This window comes from Microplitis mediator, chromosome 7, assembly GCF_029852145.1.
Source record: "Microplitis mediator isolate UGA2020A chromosome 7, iyMicMedi2.1, whole genome shotgun sequence".
NCBI lineage: Eukaryota > Metazoa > Arthropoda > Insecta > Hymenoptera > Braconidae > Microplitis > Microplitis mediator.
This window is the reverse complement of record NC_079975.1, coordinates 25,148,054-25,168,245: the sequence shown is the minus strand read 5'-3', so window position 1 is coordinate 25,168,245 and position 20,192 is coordinate 25,148,054. Positions and strand designations below refer to the sequence as shown.

The 20,192-nt window shown below is 26.6% G+C and overlaps 1 protein-coding gene across 1 annotated transcript; it reads right to left on the bottom strand.

Moving 5' to 3' along the window:
• Positions 1-1,057: 1,057 nt before the first annotated feature.
• LOC130670953 (synaptic vesicle glycoprotein 2B-like) lies at positions 1,058-20,192 on the bottom strand. Its single transcript, XM_057474597.1, has 11 exons — positions 20,051-20,192; positions 13,913-14,250; positions 12,380-12,436; positions 9,859-10,020; positions 9,392-9,554; positions 7,406-7,766; positions 7,041-7,267; positions 4,716-4,936; positions 4,469-4,628; positions 3,357-3,484; positions 1,058-1,117 (listed from the first exon to the last, which is right to left on the bottom strand). The coding sequence occupies exons 2-11, from the start codon at positions 13,914-13,916 to the stop codon at positions 1,062-1,064; spliced, it is 1,539 nt and encodes a 512-aa protein (XP_057330580.1). The 5' UTR covers positions 13,917-14,250; positions 20,051-20,192; the 3' UTR covers positions 1,058-1,061.

Genomic DNA, 20,192 nt, shown 5'->3' with positions numbered 1-20,192 from the left:
TTTTACTAGAATTAAGAAATCATTTACTTGGTACTATTTAAGTATCTAAAATACTTGAATCAAGTATTTTTACTTGAAAATATGCACTTTTTTCTCTCAGTGCACTATACTTTACAAACTATATATGTATACACAGACATATATAGTATGGAGATATATCATACTGAATATTATGTTAGGAAACAATCAATCAAAAAAATACCATTTAACTCGTATAAATTATATTTTTTACAACATAGTATCTACAAAATGTTCACTACTAAATACAATGCGATTTCTTAAAATTTAAATTACAATCGATTTTTAAAAATAATTTAAAAGCACTCATAACATAAATAACGACAAACTATTACATATCGTATATAATAATTAAGCTAATGATATATTATATTGACATACAATATTAAGAAAAACAATTTACATATATTTATATATACATAGAAGAGATCAAAGTCGTTTTTTTATATATATGTATTAATTTCTACTTCATCTAATTTGATAATCAAATATTTTTTTTATTTAAACAGTGTAAGTAAAAACACATTGGAATGTTTTTTTTTCTACAATACATGAATAAAAAAAAATAATTTTATAAATTATCAATATAAATATTTGATACTTAAAATAATCCGATCTCCTCTATAAATTAATAATTAGTAAAGCATAAATTAAATAGGCGCGTTAAATTTTTAAAAAGATAAAGTTTACTAACTATACAACTATAAAATATGAGAACAAATAAATACTTATTTGATATAACCATCACACTCACGAACGCCGCGATATTATTTTAACTAATTTAATAACATTATATTATTTTTCCGTACTTAATCATATTTATATTTATTTTTATAAAGTATATAAAACAAATAACAGTTATGATTATACGTCGTTCAAAACTGAACCCGAACTATCTAGAATAGAAAATAAAAATAAGCTATACGTTCCCTTTGGTACATTGACCTTATTAACTAATTCGCGAGTATATCTAATTATTGATTCATTTTTTTCATTTTTTGAAGGCTTAATAATTTATTAATATACGTATATTATTTAGTAGATCAATCCAAAGTTTCCTTGCCAGTTCGCGGTAATAAGATTGAAAGCAAACCACACACTGAAATAAAATAAAAATATATTATTAACACTATTGTAACGTTTTATAAAATATACTAAAGCATTAATCATATATGCGATACATTTTTTTTAATGCCACAATAAAGTATTTTTACAGATTCGAAATTGAAGCTCTGTTTATACACTGTAAAAAGAGCGGTGTTAAAAATGGACTCATTTTAACTCCGCCCGGTGTTAAAATAAAATTACACCGGTGTAGGAGGAGTAATTCACCGGTGTTAAAAATATCGGTGTTAAATCGGGGTAACCGGTGTAAAAGCGGAGTAAAATCGGTGTAAAAGCGGGGTAAACTGCATCCGCGTGGAGTATTAACTTTAAAGATTATAAAACACAAAAAATGTCAGTTCTTTATGAAAATTAACAAAAAATATCATTTATGAACAAGTAAAGTGATCGAGTATGTAAAAATATTTACAAAGTAAAATATTTCAACACCGGTAAAGAATATCTACACCGGCGGCGGCGTTATTTTAACACCGGTCTAGAATATTAACACCAGCAGCGGTGTTATTTTAACACCGGAGAATTTTTTTTAACACCGGTACAGAATATTTACACCGGCGGCGGCGTTATTTTCACACCGCTTTCGGTGTTGAAATTTAACACCGCTAATTTTAACACCTACACCGCTTGGACTTACCCCGGTGATTTTTTACAGTGTAGATACTTGTTCAGTATGTATACAATAGACTGATTCAAAAAATCAACTATTTTTTTTTTTTTTTTTTTTTCAAAAATATATGAAAAATATTGTTCGTGTTCAGTCAAGAGCCTAATAATTTGAACTCGCTTCGGGTATTTTCGCTCACTTTACAGTTCGATATGACGAAAAAAAAATACTGTTAAAGTTTGAGCTCTTAATATTAAAATTAACAACTGCCGCATCGTAATTTTCTATTTCCCAACTTTGTAGAAAATAAGTTATCTCAAAAGTTTGTAGAAAATAAGTTGTAGGAAATGATATGATCTACAAAAAAGGTCCAATAACATTTTAAGATAAGTTTGATAGTTTCGCCAAAAAAGTCAAATAATACTAAAATTTACTATGAATCCAACTTAGACCTCGAATAACTTTTGAAAAATCAAATTTATCAAAAAGTGATAAAAGACCTTTTTTGCAGAGCTCTCGATACACTGATTCCCTGGTGAGTGATAAATTTCAAACTTTAAAAAAAATTTTTCCCACGTTATTCAAATGGAAAATCAAAAATGGCGATGAGGTGGTTGTTAATATTTTTATTTTCCGTATAATTTTGAAAAAAGAAAAATTTCACATGATTCATCTCAATAGATGATACCTAAGTACCTAGTACCCGATCACTCCATGTATTGCATGCCTTAAGCGCGAGCGTAGGTATGCTCTACTCTCGCCTAAAAATAAATAAACTGGAGTCCGTCAGAGTTTTATTTAAATAAATAATAATATAGTGGTTAAAGTAGATCGGCCTTTATACCCCAATAAAAGAAAACATCAATGGTCATTTTTCTAAACAATAAACAGCTAGTCCAACCCACAATTTGGATAAAAAATGAATTTTTCAGAAAAAATCCTGTAAAATACATGTAACACTCCTCTTGTAATCTCCATAACTTTCGAAAAACAAAACTAATTCTTTTAAATTTTATTTCAATATATCCGTAAATTCGTTCTAACAAACTGATTAAAAAACCACAATTCTATTATTGTTCGTTTGATTATAAAATAATAAAATGTGTACTGTCGAAGCTAAAAAATTTACATCTCAGGCTGCCATATATAAAAAAAATATATAAGCAGAGTTAGTGAAGACCTGCTTCTTCTACCGGAGCGTGCTAGATGGCGTTAGCAAAAATTTCCATTCTATCCGCGGGAATTTTTTAATATTTTCTATAATAATTTTCTATTATAGTTTAATAGTTTCTTAAATGTAAGCAAAAAAAAAGAAAAAAATAGGAGTCTTTATGAAAAAATTAACAAATCGTAACGTAACTATTTAATCTAAATAATTCGTGTATGACACGACCGCTTAAGGCATGCTCATTTGGATTTTCCAAACTTTTTTGTATATCTATTTTTAGTAGATTCAGTAAATCAGGAGACACGGTAGTATCTCGCGCCAAGTACACGTTAAAGAGATACAAATACATGAGTGATCGGGTACTAGTTCCCTGATTGGGTACTGGGTTTCTAACCTTAGATTTATTTTTTTATACTTATAAGGAAAAAAAAATCAACTTACCGAATAAAAAGGCCGCAAACAGTGCAACAGGTACTATACAAGCCAGATCAATGAGGTATCCGAATACTAAATTACCAACAAGCGCACCCAATCTACCCATGGTAAGAGATAATGCTGCTGCCATTACCCTGATGACATAAGTAAAATATTAACCCTGATAGCCAAGTTGGCCGCAACTTGTCAACAACCTACTGCCGCAACTTGTCAACAGCCTACTGCCGCAACATGTCGCCAGGTCGGCCGCAAAAGTTGGCATTTCCATAAGTTGTCGGTAACTTTCCGAGGAACTTATCAACAACTTTCAGCTCGTGTAACTGTTGCCGACAACTTATCTACAAGTTGCTCAGAAACTTGGTGACAAGTTGCGGCAGTAGATTGTCGCCAAGTTTCTGAGCAACTTGTAGTCAACAGTTACACGAGCTGAAAGTTGTCGACAACTTGTCGTCAAGTTGGTCGCAACTCAGGTACATTAACTTTCTGATCAGAAACTCTGGCTATCAGGGAAATTAATTATCCCTGATAGACAGACTCTGATCAGAAAGTTGGTGTACATTAGTTGCGACCAACTTGACGACAACTTTCAGCTTTTGTACCCAAATAGCCAGTTGAGCTCAACCAGCAGTAAAATTAAAGCAGATATTTCACGTCTATATGAGATCAAAAATTGACTTCGATGAGAACACTCTAGACGATCAACATTTTAACTCAAAAATTGACATGAAACATTTGACATCTCGATGAGCTCTGATACATATAAAAAATTTAATTTCTATTTTTTGCTCTCTCTTACACGTAAAATTACATAAAAACTTGATGTAAAATAGCAGCTTTTATTTTACGTCAAATTTATATGTTATTCTGCTTAGATTTTTTATATATACTGTACGTCATCGAGATGTCAAAAGTTTAATTTCAATTTCTGAGCTAAAATTCTGGTTTCCTGAGCTGAAGGCAACTTGCCGTCAACTAATGCAATGCCAACTTTTGCCACCAACTCTCAGAAAATTGCTGTCAACTTATGGAAATGCAAATTTTTGCGGCCAACTTAGCGACAGGTTGCAGCCAACTTGGCTACCAGAGTATTTTTTCATCTTAAAAAAAAGACTATTTACCTTAAATTAGTTGGAAACATATCTACTATAACACAGTAGACAAGGGAAATTCCTAGGGAAGTGAGTGCTTCAAATACACACGACAGTATTAAATTTTGATCAGAATTCACAACGTAGTAAAATCCAATGGTAATAGCACCAGAAATTATCAATGAAACAACTGAAAAATTATGGATATGTTGTATAGATATCGCATTACAATTCATTAATTATTAATTTAAAAAAAAATAATTAATTGCATACTCACTGATGAAAAGTTTGGCACCGACTTTATGAATGAAAATGGGAAGTATTATAGAGCCTGGCAAACAAGCAAGACCGATATAAACAGTATGAAGATACACATCAGGTGTAATCACTGTTCCACATCCATAAGAATCAAATTTATCAGTAGCATTATGTGAAATAGATGAAACTATGCATACTGAAGTTGTTTCGCCGGGATGCTCAGATTCAAACTCTTCAAATCTATAAAATAATTTCGATGTTTATTTGGAAAAACTCTATAGAATATATGTTTTAATTTATATTGATTTTTATGACCTTTGAGTCATATTGTGAAAAATTTTTGTTTCAATTTTTTTATTTTGTAGTGTCAACCCGTGTAAAAAAAATTGTTGAAAAAAGGTTAAAAAAGTGTTGACTATTCTAAACTTCAAAACTTGACACAATGACGAACTTTTTTAAAACGATTTTCAAACTTCTAAAAATGCACAGAAGAAAACAATTGACTTAATACTACAAATTAACATTTTTTAGTGCAAAATACGTTCAGAAAAAACGGATTACGAACTATTTCTGGCCATTTTTCGTTTTAGCATATTTTAATAATATTAAGACATTTATTGATTTCACTCTTGAATTTTCAAAAGTTTAAAAAATGTTCAAAAAAAGTTCGTCGTTGTGTCACGTTTTGAAGTTTAGAATAGTCAACACTTTTTTAACCTTTTTTCAACAATTTTTTTTACACGGGAATTACAAATGTTAGTTAAGTTTTTATACTCTATTATTTTAATTAGAACAATAATTAAAAATCAGTTAAACTGTTGAAGATAATGAGTTCTAATACCAAGAACCCGGATCGAAAAATTTGATTTGTTTTAAATCAAAATAAAATTATAAGTTATTTCTACTCAATTTTACTTTTTATTTGTATTTAATTAACATGTAATTTTTCGTCTGGTTTTGGTCGCTTCTACATTGAAATCAGACTTTTTTCTTATAATCTATTGCCCTGGTTAAAAATATTGATTGAAAATAATTGAGAAGCGGTCATTCCATGCAAACTGTATATTTATATATACAAACAAAAAAATTGAAATCAATTGAAATTATTGAAAAAAATTCGAATTTCATCACTTTTAATTCTTTTCAATCAATATTTTTAAACAGAGTGCCTTCTTTGGGTTTTATCCAGACCACAATTCGATTTTTGCTGCCCATTATTTTTATTAGTCTGTTTTTTATCGTCTTTGGATCAAAAACAGCTCAAAATTTTTATAAAAATTTAAAGACAGACCAATTAGTCCAAATACAATCTTCTTAGACTAAAACCAGATCAAATTTTTCGACCCGGGAATGATCCCTATCTAAAAATTCTCATAGAATCCATTCAAATTTGACAAAAACTGCATAGAAACTAATACAGTCTATAGGATTCTATGCGGTTTTAGTCGCATTTGAGTGAATTCTATGGGAATTTTTGTACAGGGTTACTATAAAAGAAGAAACATTGAAACATCCATAAGTACCGAAAAAAATAATCGCTAGCTGCTAGCGATTTTTTTCTTTAGCAGGTAGCGATTAAAAATCGTTAGCTGCAAGCGATTATTTCGCTAGCTGCTAACGATTTTTCCTTTAGCAGGGAGCAATTAAAAATCGCTTGCTGGAAGCGACTTTTTCGCTAACACTTACTTATTGGTTCTTTGTATAAAAAAAATTTAAGCATCGGTATAACTCGAAAATAAAACAAATACTATTATACAAGGAACAAATAAGTAAGTGTTAGCGAAAAAATCGATTCCAGCAAGCGATTTTTAATTGCTCCCTGCTAAAGGAAAAATCGCTAGCAGCTAGCGAAATAATCGCTTGCACACTGGGAAAAAAAATACTTTTATCAAGAACATTTACTTGAGACAAAAACATATATTCTTGATAATTTTCAAGAATATATAATTTTGTCTCAAGAATTCGTAGAATTAAAGGAAATAATTTTTATTTAATTCAAATAAAGCTATTTTTTTGTTTACTCATAATATAATATCAAATTCATACAATAACAAAAATAAATTTGATGCTCTTTTCTCAAGAAATTGATAATTAATAATAATAAAATGAATATTTTTAACGGATTTCTTGAACCAAGAAATTCTTGTTTGGAAAATAGTATTTTTTTTTCTCAGTGCAGCTAACGATTTTTAATTGCTACCTGCTAAAGAAAAAATCGCTTCCAGCAAGCGATTTTTAATCGCTACCTGCTAAAGTAAAAAATCGCTAGCAGCTTGCGATTATTTTTTCAGTGAGTAATCATTGAACTTAAAAAATTATTTAACTGAATATTGTTATTTTTTACCTCGTAAATAACTCAGGAAACCACACCATAAGTGTGTAGTAACTGCTCGTAAGCCCAAATTGTATTGCGCAAGCAAGAGCAGTATTACGAAGATAAGGAGGTTTACATAATGCTTTTGTGAGTTCCCAAACTTCTGAACAAAGAACTTTTAATTCTTTATGTTTATGTAACCTCAGAGACCTTGTACTAATATCTTTTGGATTTGACTTTTCTTGTAATGATTTCACCTTAAAAAAAAAACATATGTTTATATCATAAAATATAGATCAGACAAGTGTGCGCTGTGGGTAAGTGTGCGCACACTTGCCCCACATTACGCGTATTGTACCATAAAATAAATTATTTGGAAATGAGTAATTTCTTACAGGATATGATTCCATTTCTTGTCCAGTGTTTTGGGAATAGATCCATCTAAAAACTTCTAATGCTTTATCAGTTTCGCCGCACTCGAGAAGAAATTTCGGGCTCTCGGGAAAGGCAAACAGCCAGAGCGATAGTGTGAGTGAAGGAAGTGCACATAGAGCAACAAAGAGATTCCATGATTTAAAATAAAAAGAATCGGATGAATAAGTAAAGTCTAGCGGTACTATCAACCAAGCAATCAACGGCAAGGCAATAACACCAATAGTCCAAAACATTTCCATCCAGCATAGTATTTTCTCACGATATTTCGTAGGTTGAAATTCGCCCAAGTATGGGAAGCATATTCCCATTGCTCCAGTTATCCTTAATATATGAATAAATTATTTAAATTATTACTTTGATAAATAGTTTAAAAATTGTTTGGTTAATAATTTATTACAAATTATTGAAGAAGTAATTTTCATTGCCTTAACCCGAGTCAAAAAACAAATTCGGATTTAAGTCTCAAAGTTCTCAATGAGGTTTTTGAGGATCAATTTTTAATTTGAAGATTGACAACAGTATAGAAAGTTATCCTAGTTTAGTCCTCAAAATAGTAGTTACGACCCTTTTTACCACTTTGAGGACTACACTGGAGTAACATAATCTGGATTAGAGCCTCAAAATACTCAAAACATACAGGAATAATTTTATCCGCATTTGAACCTCAAAAGTTTTATTTATGATCTCAGACGAGATGTACATATCAGACCGTATCGTAAAGACCTGAGCTGGTTATCAGTCAAATACCGTAGAATGTACTTCATCACCTGTCTTTTGTATAAGTCGTTGAGTGTTGGCAAGCCAGACTATCTGCGGAACTTGTTTGTTGAAGAAGTAGACGTCAGACGTTCGGATAGGCTAGCAGTGAAGAAACACACTTCTTTCAAATTACCGCGCTTTACGACGACTTATTTGGAACGCTCATTTTTGGTGACTGTGATAAGAGTATGGGAAGAATTACCTAGTGATATAGTAAACTCAAATAGTCTCGAAGTATTTAAGAACAAAATTTATGATTATTTTTTAGAGCTGGAGTTTTAGACTGATTTAAAGATGTATAATCATTTCAGTGAAGTGGAGTGAATTGTTGAATATTTTCTGAATATTGTTTCTCTTTTTATTTTTTGTACTTATAGATGCTGCCTTGTGCAGATCCCTAGCAGACCTGATTTACCGTAAATTTACGGTAATTTTACCGTAAATCTACCGTAGAATACCGTAAAATTCGAGTAGATTTACCGTAAATTACGATAAAACCACCGTAAATTACGGTAAATCCACCGTAATTTACGGTAAATCGGTACTTTACGGTGGATTACCGTTAATTACGGCGGGTATACCGTAAATTTACCGCCGAATACGATAAATCTGCCGTAAAAAATTCGGGTGGATTACCGAATTACCGTAATTTACGGTGGATTACCGTATTTCCGTATTTTACGGTAAATTCGCCGTAATTTACGGTGAATCCACCGTAATTTACGGTAAATCGGCATTTTACGGTGGATTACCGTAATTTACGGTGGATTTACTGTAATTTACCGTAATTTGGGTCCGTGAGGGATTGCTTTGTATTATGTATAATTATTAATGTTTGTAAAGTTGCCATTTGGCCTGTGCCTTGGCATTAATAAACCTAAATCTAAAAGTCTCATTCGACGTATTCTCTCCCGTCCCTTTTTCTATCTAAAATTCTTCAAAGTCCGAACTTATAACTTTTCATTCGTTGAGGATTTTGAGGCCTTAGTTATAATTTAAAATCGATAAATTATTCGCATTTAGACCTCATAGTTCTCATTAAGATTTTTAGTACTAAAGTAGAGTTACTTTCTGGGCGGTAAATAAAACATCAAAGAAATTGAAGCTTTTGAGGACTAAACTATAGCTTGTTTTTTGACTCGGGAAGTTTATTATCATCGTAAAATTAAAGTGTTAAAATAGCTTACGCAAATCCGTTGAAGAATCTGAAGATCAAAAAAGCCCAGAAATGTTGAACAAAAGAAGACATAACTCCTACTATTCCATCCATCATTAAAGTTGCGATAAGAACCACTTTACGACCTTTCGTATCAGCCAGGCATCCCCAAAAATATGACCCTATTACCATTCCTGTATACAAAAATTTTATAAATAAATAAAAAATAAAAATAAATTATCCTTTAAAAGTAATTAATCATTAGGTCATTATTCATAACACAACATTAAAAATCTTGAAGAAGCCTCTGAACTTTAAATTTAATGTGGCTTCCACAATCAATAATTTATTTTCTGGGTCGAGTTTATAGACAAGAATTATTTAAAAGGCATTGAATTAATAATAAACCTATTATTCGATAGATAAATATTGTATAACAATTATTAAGGTGTTTATTGTAACAATTGTAAAATTTCCAGTGATGTAATATAAAATTACCGAACATGGGTGATGCCGTGAGCCATCCTTTGGATGTTGAATCCATTTGAAGGTCGCATTGTGCTGCAGGTAGAACGAATGATATTATTGTTACTCCTATCGCTGTATCCATGTAAATTAGGCCGCAAATAGTCAGCAGCATGTAGTGGAATTTCCCAAAACCTGTAAATTATTTATTTAAATATTTTTTTTTATTACTAATAGATTCCCATTGGAAGTCGAGGTAAAAATCTACATGGGAATCCATACTGAATTTCCATATGGCTTTGGTATAGTGTGGATTTCCTTAGGAACCCATATGAGAATCTGTAGCGGGATCTATACTGGATTCCTATATGGTTTCCTACGGGAATATTAATCTGTTCTCTTATTCATATTCACGTATTTATAGACGATAGACATAGAAATCCAGATATCCGGGTACCTACAGTTTCATACATGGATTCTTATATTAATCCATACTTTTCTATATGGATTCCTATGGGTTCCCATGCAATCTCACATGGATTTTTTTGATAGGGTATTTTATTATTTTCATTTAGAATAAATCTCTTTTATATAGAGAAGGAGGGGGCAAAGTAGGCCCCTTAAAATTTTCAGAACTTCAAAAAATATGGGGGCAAAGTGGGCCCCTCAAAATTTTCTATACGCCAATAAATTCGGACGGATAATAAACTTATCGAAATTTCTTATATAATGAGGGCTAAATAGACCACCAAAACTGTTCATTAAATATAATTTATTAAGAAAGCTAGAGATAAAAAAATTACGTTTAAAAGTTATATCGCAGCAGACTATTAAAATTACTTTTATATTATTAAAATACAACTGTTTTATAGTTATTCGCAAATATCACACGTGTAAAGGATAAAAAATATCAAATCCGAAATTTTTTGGAGGGCCCACTTTGCCCCTAATTTTCGATTTTTCAATTTTAATGGATGCAGCATAATGAAGTGAAAATAAGTATCAAGGGTCTAAAAAATAAACGCGTAAAAAAAATTAATGATATTATAATTATTTTCCTTAAGGGGCCCACTCTGCCCCCCTCTCCCCCAGATAGCAAAATGACGTCTTGATGAGTTCTGAATGAGTTCCTATTTATGATTTTGACGTCTTAAAAACATGTTAAAGAAGTCTTTAAGAAGTTCTCAAGATGTCGAATGCGCCACCTAGCGAACTCAGTAAGACGTCTTTAAAAAGAGTTCTCAAAGAGTTATTTTTTCTGACTCCGCAAATAAGACTTCAGAATGAACTTACTATGACGTCTTAAGAAGTTCCTAATTTTGACTTCATTTTGACTTCAAAAAAGTTAAAAAAAGAATACATTAAGACGTCACAAAACTGACGTCTTATTTATGGAGTCTCCAAGAACTCTTAATTAAGAGTTTTTAAAAATGACACCTTTAAGAAGTCATTATAAGACTTCTTGAAGACTCCTTCAAAAATGTGTCGTAAAGCAGTCATTCGGACTTGAATGCTGTCTGTGCCCCTATTGTTTATTTTTAATATTTTTTTTTTTTGCTTTTTTTAGTAATTCATTCCATTTTTGATACTTTTAATAACACCTTTTTTTGTTGATAAGCAACTGTTTTTAAATGGTACTAATGAATGATCAAGGCTAATTTTTACTTATCACATAAAACAAATATTTTAATTCATAATTCCAGAATAAGCGACAATATTTATGAAGATAATATTTAAAACGTTTGAGTAACAATTCCTTTATTAGTATACCAAAGGGGTTTTACACACTCGAGTTTATAAATAATTTTATTAAAAATTGTTTACTTATAAACGTGAGAATTTCTTATCACATTACAATATTATTTAAAAAATAACTCAATTGATTCTTAATAATTAATTAATTATTTGCAAATAAATTCTTATCAATTAACTTCACTCGTCATATATTTTAATTTTTAACGAAAGTATTATCAGTATTTATATCTACATATTCTCGGCGGCGACTATATTTACGTATTCTCAAAAACATCGTAAATAATATCATTAAGGTCTTAGAAGAAATAAAATATTTTGTTTAAAAAAAAATACTTCTTGCCGCTGTATTACGTTACAAATTACAATGTTATATGCAATTGAAAATCACGTAAGTAAATAAAGTGTCAGAGATTTAATTATGGCGCCGATAAGACAACTTTTTCAAACGTATGTTTAGTTAATGGCGACATCTGACACGTGATGACAATAAAACACGAGTTGATTCTTAATTACATTATTTGACATATGAATTATTTACAAAATTTTTTTTTTTAATCACGAGGTTCTGTTAACTGTATGCCTCATTATTTAAATAATAATCTATTATTAAGCATAATAATTTTTTTTTTTTATACCATTATTTGTCTGTATAAATTTTATGAACAGAAAAAATAATATCGTTTTTTTTTTATTATTTTAATCGATAAAAATTTTTCATATATCGATGACAGGAATAATAACCGATAAAAGTAATTAATTCGATAATTTGATTGAATAAAAAATTTAATCTATATCTTACCTGTGACGGTGATGGCATGTTCGAAGTCGGCACCTCCGTCGGCCAGGAAGTCGAGCCCTATTAATAACAATTAAAAAAAAAAATATTAATTAAGATTAAAAATTTTTATTTTGTATCAATTGATTATTAATTTGATACATTTATTATTTTTCATAGATACAAGCACTAAGTCAACGGTCTTTCTGAGCTTGGGTTCGAAACCAACTCACAGCTGACTATAAAACCGTGTCAAATTTAATTATAAATTTTAAAATCTGTCAAATAATAATTTTTTTTTTTAAATTTAATAATTGATACGAGCAATATCACTATTAAATTTAAAAAATACGCAGAAAAAAAGGATTTCTTGCCGCAAAAAATTTTAATTTGCACCAAGAAATTTTATGCATTATCAATAAAATACAAAAATTGTCTTGGGGCGAGAAAAAATTTTTTTGGTCAAGAAATAATTCCTTGCACCGAGTAATTTTTTTTAGTTCTAAATAAATTTTTGTTTTCAATTCACAATGCAAAAAATTTATTGGGGTAAGTAAAAATTTTCTTTAGGCGAGTAAAGATTTTTTGTGTCAATGAATCCTTTTTTTTTCTATGCACACTTTTTTGGCTTTGAGAAGCTTCCTAAGACCAAAAGGGAGTAGAAAAATCTGTCATTTTGGAATAAGTAACGCGATATAAATAATATAGCTATATATTCAGTGACATTCAGTCATATTTAGTGACAGAATAATTAAAGTATTAATTTATTTAAAGAAAATAAATACGATCGTCTTTTTTCCCGCGTAATTTAAATGTAATTCGAATGATATAGATAAATCTATTTATCTCAATACTTGGCAATTAAAAAGAGTTTAAAGTATGAAAAGGCACAAATTCAAGTCAAGACCTATCTAATGACACTAATTTCAATAATATTAACTAATTCTATCACATAGATATGGCGGGAACAAAATTTTCTTTATTCTCTTAATAATATATATAAGCACTAAGCTCTTCACGTATAATTGAATAATTAAATTTTAATAATTTTAGCCTAATAGTTTAAAATTTAAATTAATATCAAAATTCTAAAATAACTCAATAATTAACTACACAGAAAAAAATAATTTCTTGGCGCAAGAAATATTTTGTATTATCAATTGAAGACAAAAATTTTTCTTGGCTGAAGAATTTTTTTCTCGCCTAAAAAATTTTTTTCTTGTTTCGAGAAAATTTTTTCTTACCCAAAGAAAAGTTTTGTTTTCACTTTATAATACAAAAAATTTCTTGGGTCAAGTAAAAATTTTCTTAGAACAAGAAAAAATTTTTTGCGCCAAAAAATCCTTTTTTTCTGTGTACGTTTTAATTAAAATTAGAAAAAATTTATGTATGATTTACTTAGTGTCAATAAAGTTTAATAACATTTTATAAAAAATTAAATAAGTCTTTGTTAGAGTTTTTAAAAATGTTCTGTTTTTAATATCTTAATAACTGATAAAAAAACCTACGACTTTTGTATAACATGTCAAAAACAAATAGAATAAAATAATTACTAACCCATGGCTATATCCGGCGATTCCGTAGTGCTCCGTGATAAATAATGCGTTTGAAATTGGGGTGCAAGGTGGGAGTAATATGATCCTTCTGGTTGATGTAAAACAATGTCTGATTCTTGATCGTGTTCCACGGTTTTGTCTTTGCCAACCACTCCCCTCACTCATTGGTGAGCAACTGATATCTGATTGTGGATTTTATCTCACAGCGAAATTACTCTCTCCGTTTAATTTAATAAACAATTATTTTCAGTAGATATTCACAATGTAATTTATATTTGAATTTAACTGTGAACGCTAGACGATAGTGATGACGACTATTCTTCACGTCTTACTTTACAACTTTAAACAAATGAAAAATTTAAAATCTTAATATCGTGTAAGAATAACTTTTATACCTGACAACTCAGTCACGTGATGAGTTCAAAAAGGGCCATTTCGAGTTTTGTTGACACTCACTAATCTTTAATAATGATAAGAATGTTTGGGTTCTTCTATTATAATATTAGATTACTTTTAAACATAGAAAATTCTCAGAAAATATATACTACACTTCAAAATTTATTTAATAATAAAACTGTTGTGATAATTTTTAGTAAGGGCTCTGATAAATTTTACTGACAAAATTTATATCATCTAGTTTGTTAGCTTTACAATCTTTATAAATAATTTGATGATACTTTGTATATATATAAATATATTAGACTGGGCCAAAAAAATCGACTATTTTTTTTTTTTTGACGATACTGTGAAAATATTATTTGGGATGACAAAAAAAAAATTATTGTGAAAATTTGAGCCCTTAATATTGAAATTAAGAGATGTATCATCGCAATTTTTGATTTTTTTTTAATGAGCGGGTTTTTGTCTCATAACTCTCAAACCATCGAGATAAACGAAATCGACTTAGATACATTTTTTGAAGGAAATTTGATGCACTACAAAAAAGGTTTGATTGAAATTTTTCGTCAGATAAACCGTTTCCTTATAATCGTGCTTTGATCATTGGTATGATTTTAAAATTTGAGATTTAAAATTTAAGATTATTGAAGTCGTTTTACATAACTTCAACCCTGAATAACTTTTGAAGGAGTGAATTTAGCGAAAATTGTTAAGAGACCTTTTATGTAGAACATTCAATTTCCTTTCAGAATATCGATTAGTTTTCTCCGGAAACTTATTTTTACATATATTACAAAATTCAAAAGTTGAACAATCAAATTTTAAAATCATACCAATGTTCAAAGCATGATTATAAGGAAACGGTTCATCTGATGAAAAATTTCAATCAATCCTTTTTTGTAGTGCATCAAATTTCCTTCAAAAAATGGACCCAAGTCGATTTCGATTATCTCAATGGTTTGAGAGTTATGAGACAAAAACCCGCACATTAAAAAAAAATCAAAAATTGCGATGATACACCTCTTAATTTCAATATTAAGGGCTCAAATTTTCACAATAATTTTTTTTTTGTCATCCCAGATAATATTTTCACAGTATCGTTAAAAAAAAAAAATAGTCGATTTTTTTGGCTCAGTCTAATATATATTATAAACTATTTTGAATAAACAAAAAATAATACGTATATAACTATTGTACAGTACAATACTTACGTATTAATAAAACTGATGATAAAATTACTTAAATCATAGGTTTTGACTTTTACCATAGATAATTATTTTCACTAGATTATAAATGTCCTATTAAATAAAATATCTTAATTGACATTATCATTTAAAAGTATAGAAATTATTTATAATAGAGAGTATTTAAAATTAATAATATTAAGAAATCATTACTATCACAAATTTTTTGTTTCTTTTTGCCTAAGGGTATAATTTTAAATATAATTTGAATTAGGTGACAAATAAAACGACCTTAATAATTAAATATTTTACTTAGTTTAGTTGAAAACGTTACAATTAACAAATACTATGTAAAATAAACTTAAAATCGTAAACATTAAAAGTGTTAATCATAAAATGTATGACGAAATAATATGTGTAAATATAAGTTGCTGCAAATCTTGAGATACAACGAGAACAATGATACTGATTGTTTAAATACCAACATAAAAATTATGTACTTTATATTTTATTTATTATTATTATTATTATTATTATTATTATTATTATTATTATTATTATTATTATTATTATTATTATTATTATTATTATTATTATTATTATTATTATTATTATTATTATTATTATTATTATTATTATTATTATTATTATTATTATTATTATTATTATTATTATTATTATTATTATTATTATTATTATTATTATTATTATTATTATTATTATTATTATTATTATTATTATTATTATTATTATTATTATTATTATTATTATTATTATTATTATTATTATTATTATTATTATTATTATTATTATTATTATTATTATTATTATTATTATTATTATTATTATTATTATTATTATTATTATTATTATTATTATTATTATTATTATTATTATTATTATTATTATTATTATTATTATTATTATTATTATTATTATTATTATTATTATTATTATTATTATTATTATTATTATTATTATTATTATTATTATTATTATTATTATTATTATTATTATTATTATTATTATTATTATTATTATTATTATTATTATTATTATTATTATTATTATTATTATTATTATTATTATTATTATTATTATTATTATTATTATTATTATTATTATTATTATTATTATTATTATTATTATTATTATTATTATTATTATTATTATTATTATTATTATTATTATTATTATTATTATTATTATTATTATTATTATTATTATTATTATTATTATTATTATTATTATTATTATTATTATTATTATTATTATTATTATTATTATTATTATTATTATTATTATTATTATTATTATTATTATTATTATTATTATTATTATTATTATTATTATTATTATTATTATTATTATTATTATTATTATTATTATTATTATTATTATTATTATTATTATTATTATTATTATTATTATTATTATTATTATTATTATTATTATTATTATTATTATTATTATTATTATTATTATTATTATTATTATTATTATTATTATTATTATTATTATTATTATTATTATTATTATTATTATTATTATTATTATTATTATTATTATTATTATTATTATTATTATTATTATTATTATTATTATTATTATTATTATTATTATTATTATTATTATTATTATTATTATTATTATTATTATTATTATTATTATTATTATTATTATTATTATTATTATTATTATTATTATTATTTTTATTAATATTAATATTATTATTATTATTATTATTATTATTATTATTATTATTATTAGTTTTATTTTTATTTATTGAAACATTTATAATTTCATTACCAAGAATTCTTGTCAATAAAAAAAAAAATCAACCAGGGAATTATTATCTACTGGTTGTCGATAATCATCAGTGGTACTTAGTCGAAAAAAAATTATGAATAGCCTTGTCTTTTAATAAATTTTTCGATTTACTTTGATGTTAATCGATCTGACTAAATATAACTCATTGATAATTCTTAAACACTTATACAGATAGAGGTTATTGATCGATGATTTATTAAATATCATAAATCAGTCAATGATTTCAGCTTAGATTATTAAATTTATAAATTAATAATTTATTTAAGAATCATAATAAATAAAACTGCGTAAGAAGAAAAACGATCTTTGAACGCACGATTTAAACCTGATAATTATACATTTGTTATGAATCATAATAAACAATGAAAAACGAAATCGGCATAAGAAAAAAGTAGTTCTGATTCTTATGCTAGCATGGTAACCATTACTATGTTACATAGTAACGAATTTTATGAAAATCCTGTGTGAATTCGCTGGAAAAATCTGAAGAATTGGGATAAAAATATGAATGATAGCTTATTTGATGCGGAATCAAATTTTGAGCGAGATGTGTTTTTTATTTTTTTTATTTATCAAAATTTCGATTTTTTATTAACAAAAAACATAAACAAAATAAAGAATTTTAGATTTTTGTTAATAACTCAATAACTGAAAGAGATATCGAAAATCTAAAAAAAGATCTTTTAAAAAGAGGAAATTTTTGAAAAAAGTCTTTACTCCCGGAACTCTAGCTCTATAAACAATAATTTTTATTTGATGTTGAAAATCGGATTCCGCGCGGCTGCTGTCACATTAAATTTTTAATTCTATTTGATTCAGATAAATTCTGTTAATTCGGTACCTAACTTAAAAATGAATTCTGTCTAATTCGGCAGGAAAACCAAAATTTGTCCAAATTAAAACGAATTTAAATAATTCTATTCGGCTTAATTCTGATTAATTCGAAAATAATTCTCCAATTTCTGGTTCTGAATCCGAATTAAACTGAATTAAAACGAATTTGAAATTTTTAAATTGGTTTTATTCTGTTTAATTCAAATTCAAATTTTCAATTCAGTTGAATTCTGTTTTGTAGAATTCGACAGAATATCACAGAATTAAAATTTTTAATTCGGTCGAATTCAGTTTAATTCTGATTAATTCGAAAATAATTCTCCAATTTCTGGTTTTGAATCCGAATTAAACTGAATTAAAACGAATTTGAAATTTTTTAATCGGTTTTATTCTGTTTAATTCAAATTCAAATTTTCAATTCAGTTGAATTCTGTTTTGCGGAATTCGACAGAATATAACAGAATTAAAATTTTTAATTCGGTCGAATTCAGTTTAATTCTGATTAATTCGAAAATAATTCTCCAATTTCTGGTTTTGAATCCGAATTAAACTGAATTAAAACGAATTTGAAATTTTTAAATCGGTTTTATTCTGTTTAATTCAAATTCAAATTTTCAATTCAGTTGAATTCTGTTTTGCGGAATTCGACAGAATATCACAGAATTAAAATTTTTAATTCGGTCGAATTCAGTTTAATTCTGATTAATTCGAAAATAATTCTCCAATTTCTGGTTTTGAATCCGAATTAAACTGAATTAAAACGAATTTTAAATTTTTAAATCGGTTTTATTCTTTTTAATTCAAATTCAAATTTTCAATTCAGTTGAATTCTGTTTTGCGGAATTCGACAGAATATAACAGAATTAAAATTTTTAATTCGGTCGAATTCAGTTGTTTAATCAGTGATGTAACATAGCAATGGTCACCATGCTAACATAGGAATCATAACTATTTTTTTCTCTCCGTGCAGATCATTTGACACAACTTAAAATTATATAACTATAAAAATATATTTCTGTATAAAAATTATGATAAAAAAATTAAAAGAAAAAAAAAAGAAGATAAGTACGTGTTCACTAAATAGATTATTATCAACGTAATAATCAATATTTAAAATCAAGTGTTTGTATCTGAATTTTTTTATCTGATTTTTAATCATTACTTTAAAATATATTCAAGACAATTTTTTTTAGAAATAACGTTTTATAATCACTATCATTTGTCTCATATAAGCTACATATTGCATTAAATAATTATCAACTAAATTATCATGTCGAATATCTTTGATATACAATACACAATACACGATTTCCTTATTGCATATGACGTACTTGAACTTGAAATATTTTTCAGCGCGTTAAGCTTAAACAGTAAATCCCCTTTTAAAATGTCTTTATTTAAATACGTATGCAAATAAATAAATTACCTTTAAGTAATTACGTGAATCACTTAATTAGTCACTCACATCATATTTATAAATTATATTTATTAAAATTAACCAAAACAAACGCATTTAAAATTTTTTATTTTATTATTAACACGCAATATTTATTTTGCAAACAAATTAATCATTTATTTATTTATTAGTCAATTAATTATAATAAATAATTATGAGTTGATTCATAATCACACTTAACACTGGGTATTATAAATATTAAAAATATCATAAATAATTTAATTATATTATTAATTAATTAATTAATTAATTAATTAATTTAGTAGTTTATTTATTATATAAGATGGTTTATTTTCTGTACCAAACACTCGGTGGTTGTTATATAAACATTTAATAAATAATAGTCTACAAAAAAATAAATAAATAAATATCTACATATATATTTATATAATTCGTGTAATTATTCGTTAGTGTAATAAACTATTTAAAAAATTACCTTTAGTTTTGAGTTAAAATTTTTTTTTTACAGATTAAATAATAACTATTATTTATTTTGTTATTTAATGATGAATATAGGGAAGGAAATAGTGGCGAGGGAGCTCAGAGACAGCGCGACTTTAATTAGAACTCAAGCCAAG